Source organism: Astatotilapia calliptera, chromosome 5 (assembly GCF_964374335.1).
Source record: "Astatotilapia calliptera chromosome 5, fAstCal68.1, whole genome shotgun sequence".
NCBI classification, from domain to species: Eukaryota; Metazoa; Chordata; class Actinopteri; order Cichliformes; family Cichlidae; genus Astatotilapia; species Astatotilapia calliptera.
The window spans coordinates 13,601,527-13,614,812 of NC_137426.1; the positions used below are offsets into that span (position 1 = coordinate 13,601,527).

Sequence of the window (13,286 nt, forward strand, 5' to 3'; positions counted from 1 at the left end):
TAGTTTACACTGTCACTTATCTAGAAACCAGGAAACCACCGACAGATTCCAGCCTGAACTTGCTTACACACTCAAACTTCTCGCCTCAAGACCTCATTTCACAATTGACTCGACGTCCCACATCACCCGTTACCCAATCAAGTCGTTTACGCGTGGGGCGGGAGCTGCTGCAACCAATCGGAGTTCAAAAGAGAAGCGCGTTGTAGTCGCCCTGTCGAGTGAACTCGCCTGGATGAAGCTTCGACGATAAAAACCGAGCCGTCATGTTTTCGTCCCTCCCTCTCTGCCTCTGTCCGTCGGCCAGGCTGCCGCTTCTCTCAACCTTACCGGAACGTAACACCACAAAACAACCATGTCTGAGAAAGTCCCCTACAAAGTTGGTCAGTGTCAATGTTTATTTTTTCTGCCGTACTTGTATATCAAGTTAAGCTAAGCACGTTCGCGGTTAGTTAGCTAGTAATGCGTTAAGTTTGCAGGTTGGGTAACGGTTCCCATAGGCGTTTAATTTAGTATAGAAGCCAACCGTATACCGAAATAAATGTTTTATATGCCTTAGACTATTTTTTTTTACTTATCCCAGACTTTGCAGGGCTTTCTGGACTCTATTACTGCTAACTTGCTAGCATGTGGTGAAACGTGTTATGTTATTACCGCAGTTTAGCAAGCTGTCCAGTTAATTTGTTGGTGTTTCTTAGTCATTTTAGCAGTAAACTTTTAGATTTCCTTTTCCCGGTATGTGAATAAAGCATACTTTGATTCATTTCTGAGAATGAATCGACATGTAACAGCCATACTTGCATCGGGCATGGGCTGCTCCGTGAACAGAAAGCTCACCCAAAGCCTCTGGGAGTTGTAGTCTATCAGTGGAACCGTAGTCGCTAAGAACCCTTGGCTCAAGCTGTGTTTGTAAACTGCACCTCCCGTGATGACTTGCGCTTCACCGCCAGTTTCTGCGTGAGTGACAAGAACAGGCATAGACAATGCTGCACTGAATGCGACTTGCAAACTAGTAACGGAAGCACTACACGTGGTGTTTGCCTAATGTTGATGTCAGGCCTCTCTATTGGAATACAGGTTTTTTGTTTGTTTGTTTTGATAGTTTTGTTCCCGAATTAGACGTGGTTCTCAGTCACAATTTGCTATAAATGAGCTGTTAATAAATTTGAACTGTGCTTCTATGTCTGCCATGAAAATGGACAATTGGTCTATTGAAATGCACCAAATGTGAACCACACCTGTCGTGGATGATATTCTGCAGCTGACTAGAAACAGAAGCTGTTAGGCAATGTCCCGCTAATTGATAGGCATGAGACGAAGTCCGCATGCAATCCAAGGGTCAAGAGTTTTAACACAATAGCCGAATCTGTTAATTTGTGATATAATAATATATGCAATAACACTCATTTACTACAAGTACAATTACAAATGGTTAATCAGTAGTTAACTACAAGCATTTAATCAGTACTGTCTTTTGTATTGTACACTGCCTTCCCAAGTGCTGCTTGATTACAAAAAAAATCATAACCACAGTCATTGTGGTCAGTAATTATATATAAATAACAATTCTTTTACAAACATACATTAAGTTTGGAGGAATGGTAAGTTTAATAAACGTATGAAAGAAGAAATGCACGTTTTAAGTTATTTCCTTGAACTACTAATTATAATTAAACAGAAAAAAATAGATTCATGACCTTTATGGGGAAGCCATTGTCAAGTAAAAAGGTGTATTCATAGTTGAAACAACGAATTGTTGCAAAACTAGTTTTTGTGTTGTAGTATTCAAAATTAATGTATTGTTTATATTTGAAGTTAAAATGTGATTTATTGCACAGCCCTAACCAGAAGGCTATTGTAGTGGGTCGGCAGCTATGATTACAGTAACAAGCCAAAGCAGCATGTTTCTGAGAGCAAGGCTGGTAGTGCTGCCTTATGTTATTAAATTATTATGACAGTGGTCAGAAAATGTATTTATAGATCTGGAATTTTTGCTGTGTATTTAAGTCTAAAACTAAAAGCAAGAAAAATTAGGTGTATCAATAAGGTCTTAACTAGTGGTAGGTTTCAAATATGCAGATGGCATTGTAGGGAAAACAAATCAGTGAACTTAATTTTAATGCCACTTGGCCATCATTGTTGTTGTCCCTCACACATTTTACACACTTAAAAATTTAGTTGCTTTCTTAATGGTAAAAGCAACAAATAATAATAAAAAAACCTCCAAAAGCCAAAGATTTAATTTACTGTTGTCTGTGGCAAAGACATGTATCAGATTCTGTGTAAGAAGTGCTCCACTTTTGAATAACCTCATTGTTGAATCCTAATATTTATGCATTGAGTTGTCAGAAATCATATTTATTTTACATGTAATGTACATGACATGACACATTCTACTCTTTGTAGGAATGGTTTGATATTAATATAGGCACATGGTTGTTCTGAAAGTGCACTTCATACAAAGCAACAAGAGGCTGAAGTGCTAACAAAGAAACAGGATTAAGAACAAACAGACTTTTTGTAGATTTACGTGCTCTCTGTAAAGATCTGGCTTACTTGGCTCATTCCAATTTGAAAAGGATAATCACACTTCCCTATTGCATGCTGTTCATGACATGATTTTATTTCCTCAGTGTGGCCAACTTGTGCAACAGCAGCTGTTATGAAAATGAAAGAAGGGAGTGTAGAGACAAACTGTCAAAAGTGCAAATCTGTTATGTCACAGCTGTGGTCATGTGAATTCTCCACCTACAACAAGATTATTAGAAAAGAAGATTGTACAATTTTATATAAGAAATCTGTGCAGACAAAACTGGGTATGCACAGGGTGTTAAACTTGCACACAATTTTGCTAGTATTTTGGACAGTACAATTAAAACTATTAGATTTGCCTTTTTGAGACTTGTAAAACTGCAGTTTAAAACATAACAGAGTTGCTGATTTGCAAAACCACATCCTGATGATGTGGTTTTAGGCATTTACCCCCCCAACTAGTTTTTTTTGAAAAATGGAACACTCCAGACAAATAATGTATGAATGTTATGAGTGTCTTTTATTTTTTATTTATTTATGTTAACAGGCATTTTGCTTAAAGAAAAACACTCAAGTTTTAAACTTTTGGACTTGAATAAACAGACCAAGTCTGATGCATATATGAGGCTTTACCTGACAAAAAAACATCCACCTGAGAATGCCAGACCAGAGAACAAGCTTATTGCATTAATCAGTTTTATCTTTGTACTCCTTTTGACAACCTGCGGTCTCTTTTCTAGCTGACATCAGCCTGGCTGAATGGGGACGTAAGGCCATCGACATGGCAGAGAACGAGATGCCTGGCCTCATGAAGATGAGGGAGATGTACGGTCAGTCCAAACCTCTAAAGGGAGCCCGTATCGCCGGCTGCCTCCACATGACCCTGCAGACTGCTGTTCTCATCGAGACCCTCACTGCCCTCGGAGCTGAGGTGACATTTAAAAGCTGCCTTTTAGTATTTATTTATCAAGAGAGCTTCCAGTAACTTCGCCTACATTGTGCGAGGGCACATATGCCCTCTTACTTTCTGCATTTAGACATAGTAATGTCTTTTTGAGAACAAACTGTAGGTCCCTTTAAAGTTGATGCATATAGATCTGTCAAAATCCTTTATGTTGTTTTTCGATAAGACTGTGCAGACCCTCCAGACAACTACAGTAGAGGACACATTAATTGATTCATTTATTGGTACAACCCATCTGGAGTCTGGCTTTTCTACCCCTCTGTGTGCCTCAAGGCCGTGGTATCTTGTTATCATGTTGGTTTTATCTCTCTGACCACAACTGGTCTTGTCCTGCAAGAACCTGCACCCTGAGACCTAGCAGAGAACAAATAACAATCTCCCCTCCCCCCCCTTTTTTTTCTTCTTCCCTGAATTGGTTTTACTCTGTCTGCATTGGTGGTGACTTGACTTACAGTCAACTTTGCATATTTAAAACTGTTAGTAAGGGTATTGAACTGTAGATGGCAGCATTGAGTGACATTTGTTCATAAGGTAATAGCCTTAAGGTTTATTTCTAACAACTTGACTTCAGGAAAAATCATGTTTTGTGTGCACAAAAAACCTACCCTGATTTATTATGTAATGTTACATTATGAAAGGGTGAATGTGATGATTGGAAAATCTCAAGTTAAAAATCAACGAATGCTGCTAAAGTTTATCTAGATGTGCTGAATGATTTTCTCACCAGGCGTCATTGCATGTCATTGTGACTGATTTACTGCCCCTTGAGGCGTTGCAGCCCAACTGTTAGTGTTGCAGCTGTGTCATAAGGTGGCAGAGAGAGACTGGTGGTAGTTTACACTGAGACTCTAAAACACATTGGGGACTCAGGGTTATTCCCACCGACAGTTGAGTACACAGTGTGCTGTAGCTTGCTTTAGTTGGACTTTGGTTTCCGTTATCTACACATTTCTGTCCAAGTAAGAATCCTGCCAGAAAACCAGTTAAATGCACTCAAAGCCAGCAAGCTGTTATTTATTAACATGTCACTTTACACGTTGTTTATAAAATCAATTAGCACAGAGGTTCATCAACAGCTAGGTTACCTGGGTTCATGTAAATATTTATTTCATAGATTGTGGTGATTTCCTGTTTAGTGTGTGTGATTGTAGCTTCATTTGTTTGTGCCTAAACTGACCCAGATTCTTCCTCCTCAGGTTCAGTGGTCGAGCTGTAACATTTTCTCTACTCAGGATCACGCTGCTGCTGCCATCGCCAAGGCTGGCATTCCAGGTAACACACACTGACAAGTTGAAAAATGAATTGGATAATTAGTCTCAGAACTGACTCATTTTCTGCAAGCATTCTTAAATCTTAGATTTTTTTAAATCTTGGAAGTGACAGTTAGGAGGAAGTACATGCTCTTAAGAGCTTTCCAAAGCACCATGTGTTGTTTTAAATACATGACAAAACTGCCAGGACCTTTTAATATACACACCTGAATTTTAGAAATAAAGCACGTTACTAAATATATCTCTGTCCATCTGTAGTATATGCCTGGAAGGGTGAGACAGATGAGGAGTATGTGTGGTGCATTGAACAGACCCTGTACTTCAAAGATGGTCAGCCCCTCAACATGATCCTGGATGATGGAGGAGACCTCACCAACCTGGTCCACACAAAGTACCCTAAATTGCTGGCAGGTTGGTTTTATGCACCTACACTCACGGTGTAAAATGAAGCTGCTATTATTATTCTTAAGAAATCTTGCATGAATCAATCTTTCTTTGAGCTTTTGGCCACTGCATACAGCAGCTGCGACACATTATTATAATAATATGAACACTGATGGGGTTTTTTTTTGGGTTTTTTAAGCATTCTTATTTTTCATGCAAGTTTTCCAAGCTCTTAAGTTCTTCATGTAGAACTCCCTTGGACTTGTTTGCTCGTGGTATAACAATAGTTTTGCTCTTGGTATTGTGCAAGACTTGTTTCCAGTCAATGATCCATTATCTTAAGTGTAGTGGGAAAATGCTAAAACGGGAAGGGGGGGGGCTCAAGCTCTTTTTGCACTTTAATGCACGTAGTTTTACTGCCCCTTGAGGCGTTGCAGCCCAACTGTTAGTGTTGCAGCTGTGTCATAAGGTGGCAGAGAGAGACTGGTGGTAGTTTACACTGAGACTCTAAAACACATTGGAACTCAGAGTTATTCCCACCGACAGTTTCACATAAAGGTGTACTGCATGACCAAACATCCTGTTAAAATCCAGCTGTCATGTATATACAGAATAATAGTGGCTTTACAACTAAAGAACTGAGAGAGGTACTTTTACCCTCAAAGTCCCAATAATGTTCTATTTGTTGTTTGTGAACATTTTTCTTCATTGTGTGTTCATTTTTCACCACAGTAAAAAAATCCTACACTTCTATGGTAAAACATAAAGGAAAATATGTCTTTCATTCCTGCTGGTGGGATTTGAAGATGCAAAAAAGACTACTGGTCACTTGATATATGACCTTTCAAGATGAGTTTATGGTATCTTTCACTAGTTTCAGGTCTTGTTTTAAAACGGCATTAGGTTAATGAACCTAATGTTCTTTCAAAGTGTGAATCCCTTCTGACTGATTGTATTGTTTTTGTATAACCATGCAGTGTCCTTAATTTCTCAGTGATAGCCAGCAGTTGCTTATGGTTATGGCCAAAATTCTCAAAAAAATCTGTAAACTATGTACAGGGTACACCAAACCACTTAGAGGTTAGTTATTATGTACATTATTTGTTACTGTTCTTTTGTGGCTTGAAAACATCTATAATAAGTCTAGTGCATGACCAGTTGTGGTCATGATTTATTCGTCACGGTCAAAGTTTATATAAAGTTCCAGGTTTTTAAGCAATTTTGTATTTCTAGGTATCCGTGGCGTGTCGGAGGAGACCACTACAGGTGTCCACAACCTGTACAAGATGTTGAAAAAGAGCGAACTGAAGATCCCTGCCATCAACGTCAATGACTCTGTCACCAAGGTGAGCAATCCTGAGCTTTTTAATCTCCAGCCTATCATGTATAAAAATATAAACATCCCTCCTAGTGGACTTATTCATTCATGCAAATATGTTAAGTAGTTTATAAATATGCTTGATTGAATTGGTCTGTAAAATGTGTGACCTTGTGAATATTTATCTGGTGATCTATTTTTCTCCATCCTATAGATTTGAAGATAATGGAGTAGTTGTAAAATATTATCTGTTTATGAGGTGAATTACTTTGTATACAGTAATGATATGGCTAATTGAATGAGTTTGAACTAGATTTTCAGTTAATAACACCAGCCTGTCAACTTGTATTCTTCTGCCTCATTTCAGTCTGGAACAGCCTCTTTATTCCATGTAATAACATTGTTTCCCACCCACAGAGTAAGTTCGACAACCTGTACGGCTGCAGGGAGAGTCTGATCGATGGTATCAAGCGAGCCACAGATGTGATGATTGCTGGTAAAGTTGCAGTGGTGGCAGGTTACGGTGATGTGGGTAAAGGCTGTGTCCAGGCTCTGCGAGGATTCGGCGCTCGTGTCATCGTCACTGAGATTGACCCCATCAATGCCCTTCAGGCTGCTATGGAAGGTAGATGAGGATGACAAAACTGTGCAGTACTTAAATAATGGGAGCAATCATTTTTAAGCTGTTGGGAAACTTGCATATTATATATGTTTCCTTTAAAATAAACAGGTTTCTGTAATTGAAACGGTGCTTTTCTCCTCTGTCTTGCAGGTTATGAGGTTACAACCATGGATGAGGCCTGTAAGGAAGGAAACATCTTTGTCACCACCACTGGCTGTGAAGACATAATCATGGGACAGTATGTTTGACCAACTCTCGTGTCTTTCAAACAGTTTAATTGTTTTTGAGTTTTCTTACACATTTAAAAAGTGGCTTATAAGTCAATGTGTTTACCTTCAGCCACTTTGAGCAAATGAAAGACGACTCCATTGTTTGTAATATTGGACACTTTGACTGTGAGATTGATGTCAGCTGGCTCAACAAAAATGCTGCTGAGAAGATCAATGTCAAGCCTCAGGTAAGAACAATGACAGCTACTTAAAGATTCTAGAGAATTCTGTGTTTTTGGTTATAGAGTATATACTAAAATGTATATTAAGATGGCATTACTGTTAATAGGATGTTGGTGAATGTTGAAGTGTTCTGTATTCTGTTGCTTTGTGTGTTAGTCATGAGGGGGGGTGGCCAAAATAGTTCTCCACATGGAAAACAAGCACACAAACAAACAAACAAAACCCAATATGAGTTAGGTTTTTTTTTGTTTTTTTTTACTGCCCCTTGAGGCGTTACAGTCCAACTGTTGGTGTTGCAGCTGTGTCATAAGGTGGCAGAAAGAAACTGGTGGTGGTTTACACTGAGACTCTAAAACACATTGGGGACTCAGAGTTATTCCCACCAACAGCTTAACATAAGATGTACTGCAGCTGTCATTTTTTTAATCACCCTGATACATGTGTAGTTGTAGGAGCTGGCTAAATATTCAGGTAAAGCCTAAGCGAGGACAGGGAGAGGTTACACAACACAAAGGATGAGCAGATGTCTCCTGCTGTGTCTAAACTGTCCCTGCACAGCTGCTGATTCTCCTCCGACTCCTCAGGTTGATCGCTATCGTTTGAAGAACGGTCGTCACGTCATTGTCCTGGCAGAGGGCAGGCTGGTTAACCTGGGCTGTGCCATGGGACACCCATCATTTGTCATGAGCAACTCCTTCACCAATCAGGTACTAAGGCTGAGTCAGCGATGCTACAGAAAAAAATTATAATGTATGCTGTAAACTTTCATCTGTAACACTAGAATTCTATTAACATTTGGAACTTTGAAACAGAGTCTTTGAAACAAAGTGATAACATTATAATTGTTTTGTAGTCTTTATTAAATCCAAGTTCTCTACTGTAGGTGCTGGCTCAGATTGAGTTGTGGACAAACACTGCAAAGTACCCTCTGGGAGTCTACTTCCTGCCTAAGAAGGTCAGAACATACACTGATAATACTGCTTAAGCTTATGCAGCACTTGCATTGTATCTGGTTTGTACTTTGTTGGACATGAATAGGAAATGTCAGATATTTACTTAAACTAGAATCTTCTTTTTTTTTTTTCTTAAGTCAAATTTCTTTAGATGTGTAAAGACATTGATTTTCAAACAGAATTTATTTTTATTTATTTATTTTTTTGAGTGAAGAGCAATTTTATATACCTTTATTCAGTAATTTATTATATCTTAAGATGTGATCAAAAATGACCTCTGGGACTAAATAACCACTGCAAGAAAATTATCTCTTCTGAAATTCTAAGTTTCTGCTTGTTAATATTTTCAGGCAGACATTAAAGCATGAAGGATAAATGCAAAAACCCCCAAAACTGAATAGGCAAAAAAGAAAAATAACTGGAATCTTTATTTAACATGTTTTTGCTCATTTATTCTTTATTTGTGTTCCTGTAGCTGGATGAGGAGGTGGCAGCTGCCCACCTGGATAAACTGGGAGTGAAGCTTACCAAGCTGACAGAAAAGCAGGCCAAGTACCTGGGCCTGCCCACCGAGGGGCCCTTCAAACCGGACCACTATCGTTATTAAGCTCCCCTGCAAGTCTGGGGAAGAACAGAAGAAAGAGGAAGAGGTGTGGCCAGAATGGTGTTGGTGTTTGGTGGGTGGGAGCACTTGAACCATGTTGCACTCTGGGTGCTGTGTTTGGTTTTAGGCTGGACAATAGCTCAGTGATTCAGGGATACAGAGACATTTTTCTTCCCCCCAGCCTGTAAATGAAATGCTAAAGACATTAATTCACAAGTTGCATCTGGCAATCCATTTGGTGATGCTGACGTTTGAAAACGGTACCCTTAACGGTAGCTTCTGCTAACTAGCGAGCGTTGAACGACTCGCCTCTGGTTGAAGCTAGACTTTAGGTGGATGCCATTCTACCACCAAAGCTTCCATCAGTAGCTTTAAATGGTTAGTTTTTTTTAAAAGAATAAATAGATGAAGCTGTGGAAGCTTTTTTTTTTTTTTTAATCTCGTCTTATTCTGCTCTGACACACCAACACACGCCAAACTCTTCGGCTATCTCTCCTCTTTCTCGCCCATACTCTTCCGAAACGCCATCAAGTGCTACTGCTGTTAAAGAGAATTTCTCTTGCTGGTTGTCATTCCCTCTCTGTTTATGGAATAAAACAAATCCTCATGCTTTTCTATCTAAACTCTTCTCTCTGTCTCATAGCGGCTCAAGGTGGAACATGATGGGACAGGTTTTTCTCCCGCATCTTAAGCCAGGCAAATGTTTGGCCTAATTCCAGTGTGTTCACACTAATAATGACATGTGTTAGCACTTAATTGAAAACTGCACTCAAGCTGTCTTAACAAAACTGGGATCGGTCCTGAAGCGATAACCACTCATCCAGACTAATCACTGAAGTCAAGAGGCAAGCCGCAGCCAAAGTAATCAAAGTACCACCAAAGCACGTAACGTTTTTGCCTGATTTAGGAGTCCTTTTGATGCCTCATTTTCTTCCTTTTGATGTAATTAATGTAATTCAACTCGAAGGGCCAAAGTGTTTGCAGTGCCCCACCTTCTCAACTCTTTTCGTTACGCACTATGGCCAGTTAGGTTCTTGCAATGCTGGGTGTAAATGGATCACGGTGAAGGTGAAGTGCCCGTCTTTTCCCCTCAACGGTTAAAGCCTCAATGCAGGCTTTACCTGCTTGTAAGTGGATTAATGTTGAAACTGCCAAGTGACGATTAAAAAAACAAAAAGGAAAAACATGCCGACTCTGAATTCTTTCTCCTCGTATGGTTGTAAGGTGATGCATCTCTCTGGAGGGGGGACTTTTTATATTGGGTTGAAAGGTCGGGTCAAGAAAACATTTGGCTGAAACACCCGATGGCTTGTTCGTTGCCTGTTTTAAATTGATATTAAGCCTTTTTCATAACCTTATCTGTGTTTAATATTGCAGCTATGACAAAGCAGGTTCTAACCATAACAAAGTTCTTAGTTTAATCCATGCTGTGATCTTTCACTAAACTGAAACAAACCTTTAGGGTTATTCTTGGCTCATTCAGAGTCAGGAGGGTTACCACACACAAGCGCGATTGATTGATATACAGTAAAAGCAACAAGTCCTTTTTGCCTTATTTGACAAGTACATTTTTCACTCTGGCCAACTGATAGCCTACTGTATTACCATGTTTGAGTAGAGCAGCAGATAATTAAAAAATTCTTCACTTGTGTGTATATATTACAGTCCTGAGGATTTTTCATAGGGTTGCTAAAAAATTCCCAAATGAAGATAAAACTGTCCTCCTACCATTGTCTGTGGTATAACTCCGGTCCATATTTCTAGGGTCTTAGCAGATAAATTGCTTGTGACCTAAATGAGGTTTAAATAAATTTTTAGTTGTATGGCATAAATACTGTGATAATCTTTCCTAACAGGTTGGCAGGAATGACCAGTTAAAAAAATAAATGAACGATAAATTCAAGCCTCATAGTTAAAGCAATCCACGTCCCGACGCAGCTCATTGCCCCGAGCACAGCTAAACCACAGGCATTCGCTCTAAAATTTTCAAATTTGCTTACAGGCTAAAGGGGCGACCTGGGGTGTGGGTGTCCAACCCCAAAAAATGAGTGTAGTTAGGAGTCACACAAGGAGGCCTGATCCCCTTACCTGGGAAAAATGTCTTCTGCATCATTTTAAATATATGTAATGTGTTGAATATAATAACCAGTGACAGCTCTTGTGCTAATCACATATCTGAAACACTTTTAAGTGATAGAAAAACCCCTCCCCTTTCAACTGCTTCAGTGCCTGTCATTCTCTAGGTCCTTTACTTTTTAAAGGTGAATTTGCAGAATGCAATAGTGCCTAGTCTGACAGCTGTGGTTGGCTCCACTATCTTGTTGGTAAATCTTTTGTTCCTGCTAGTAATGGACATCATTGCAGAGCAGTTGTTTTATATTATAACATGATGAATTTTTGGAAAAGACACTGTGTGCTCTGGCCTCACAGTCCAAACATGCTCCCTACCAGCTGAAAATCCAGATAAGATCGTCTGCTGTACAAGTCCTCAAGGCATCAGTCACAATGTTTATAAAAAAAAAAAAAAGACTATAAAATTGAGTTAGCTGACACAACACAAGCCAGATGTCAGATCAGCAGACCTAATGCAGATTTAAGTACTTAAATCATTTTCAGAGTCACTTGACTGATTGGATTAAAAAAAAAAATCAAGAGGCAGGATAAAAGGACCTTAAGGTGACTGTTGGGGCAAACGGGGATGAAGGAAGCTCAACATGTATAATGTCAGTCTGCTGTTTTGAATGTCTCCTGAGGTTTCACCTGATCTGCTTTAAAAAAAAAAAAGAAGTTCTCCAGTGGCGTGGAAGAGCTCATTTAAATCTGTTTTATGGAGACCTCAATCTCTCTCGAGGCCAAATTGTGACACAAGATAACACATGACTTGAGATATTATTGGAATAGACTGTTCTGAAAACACGAGCTTGGACTGATAAAACACACAGCAGTAAGAGACACTAAAGCCCTCTCCAAAGTAAACCTCACATTAAGAATTCAGTGTGTATGAAACGGTTTATATGTTTTATTCAGTTGAACCAAAAGCGACCATATTCGGGGTAAATAGCTGATCTAAGTTTACAGCTAATGCCTGCATGTTGCCTCCAAGGGTGCGATGCACATATGTATACTTGTTAATTGGTACGAATAACAGTCTGGTAAAATGCCAGAATTTCACTTAACCAAAACTGAAGCATAAACGTCCTGTGTGGTCTGTACCTTACAGGAGGCCAGAGTATTTGGCAGATAACTCCATGAAAATGCTCTAAAGATGCCAACAACACATATATGGTGGAGAGTTCCAGTTCAATGATTTAAATTAGGGAAAGTGGAGCACTTCAGAAGCACTAATGAGGACGGCTATCCCCTGGGTCAATGCACAAAGCACCCTTTACTTCTGATATGCTTATTCTACTTTTATTGCATGGTTGGATATTTTTACTATTCTTTTTTTTATCCTGTTGTATAGTTGCAAGTATCTGTACTTCCTGGGTAACAAATGTATATGTTGCTCTTCTACTAAGTGGTATTTGATAGATTAACAATAAAGTATTTTATATACACCCACCAGTTGTCACGCTTCATGTGAGACTAAAGACCAGTTTTACCCATTGTCCCTCATCCCACACATTGAAACAATGTCCCACATTTTGATTTGCTCTACTTTTCAATACTTTTATAACATCTGGCTTTAATCCAACAGTTGTGAAGAAAGCCAGGAAAGCTTTCATCGCAGGTTAACCAGTCACTGATTTTTGTTGCCAATGTTATGACCAGCAGGGGAAATTCACCACAAAGTCACAAGCTCTGCAAATTCTAACACAAAGAAAAAGGAAATGTAGCGACATCAAAGAATTGTAAACTGTTTACAACTGGGTGATTCGACTGAAAGACGATTACCAAAGCATTTGTGGTCTTAAAGAGATGTACAGATGCATCCCTTCTGAAGCCCAAATATTATTACCAGATAGAATAAAAGCTTTAATAACACTTAGCAGATTTAACAGTTGCTGGTACAGAAAAAGAGCAGAAATAATTGGAAGAAGACATACCCACAAGAATAAATGCTTTCCTTTAATGCTTATTGTTTTATATTATTGAGATGGTAAGGGCTTTAATTGTTGCTCAAATGAAATAAGCTTTAGTTCAGGTTTGCATGTGTTTATTTTATTATTGTTATTTTAGCGTTTAGTAC

At 39.0% G+C, this 13,286-nt stretch overlaps 1 protein-coding gene and 3 non-coding genes across 4 annotated transcripts; all 4 read left to right on the forward strand.

Annotated features, from left to right (window-relative positions):
* The first annotated feature begins 213 nt into the window (after positions 1 to 213).
* Positions 214 to 10,281, forward strand: ahcy (adenosylhomocysteinase). The gene is made up of 11 exons (XM_026167324.2): positions 214 to 380; positions 3,270 to 3,460; positions 4,690 to 4,765; positions 5,023 to 5,175; positions 6,382 to 6,494; positions 6,884 to 7,091; positions 7,239 to 7,326; positions 7,428 to 7,545; positions 8,125 to 8,247; positions 8,424 to 8,495; positions 8,969 to 10,281. The coding sequence occupies exons 1-11, from the start codon at positions 353 to 355 to the stop codon at positions 9,098 to 9,100; spliced, it is 1,302 nt and encodes a 433-aa protein (XP_026023109.1). The 5' UTR covers positions 214 to 352; the 3' UTR covers positions 9,101 to 10,281.
* LOC113023118 (small nucleolar RNA SNORA17) lies at positions 4,250 to 4,382 on the forward strand. Its single transcript, XR_003272512.1, has one exon. It is a non-coding gene; the product is annotated as a small nucleolar RNA SNORA17 (small nucleolar RNA).
* LOC113023120 (small nucleolar RNA SNORA17) lies at positions 5,564 to 5,695 on the forward strand. The gene has a single exon (XR_003272513.1). It is a non-coding gene; the product is annotated as a small nucleolar RNA SNORA17 (small nucleolar RNA).
* LOC113023117 (small nucleolar RNA SNORA17) lies at positions 7,798 to 7,930 on the forward strand. The gene has a single exon (XR_003272511.1). It is a non-coding gene; the product is annotated as a small nucleolar RNA SNORA17 (small nucleolar RNA).
* Positions 10,282 to 13,286: the final 3,005 nt, after the last annotated feature.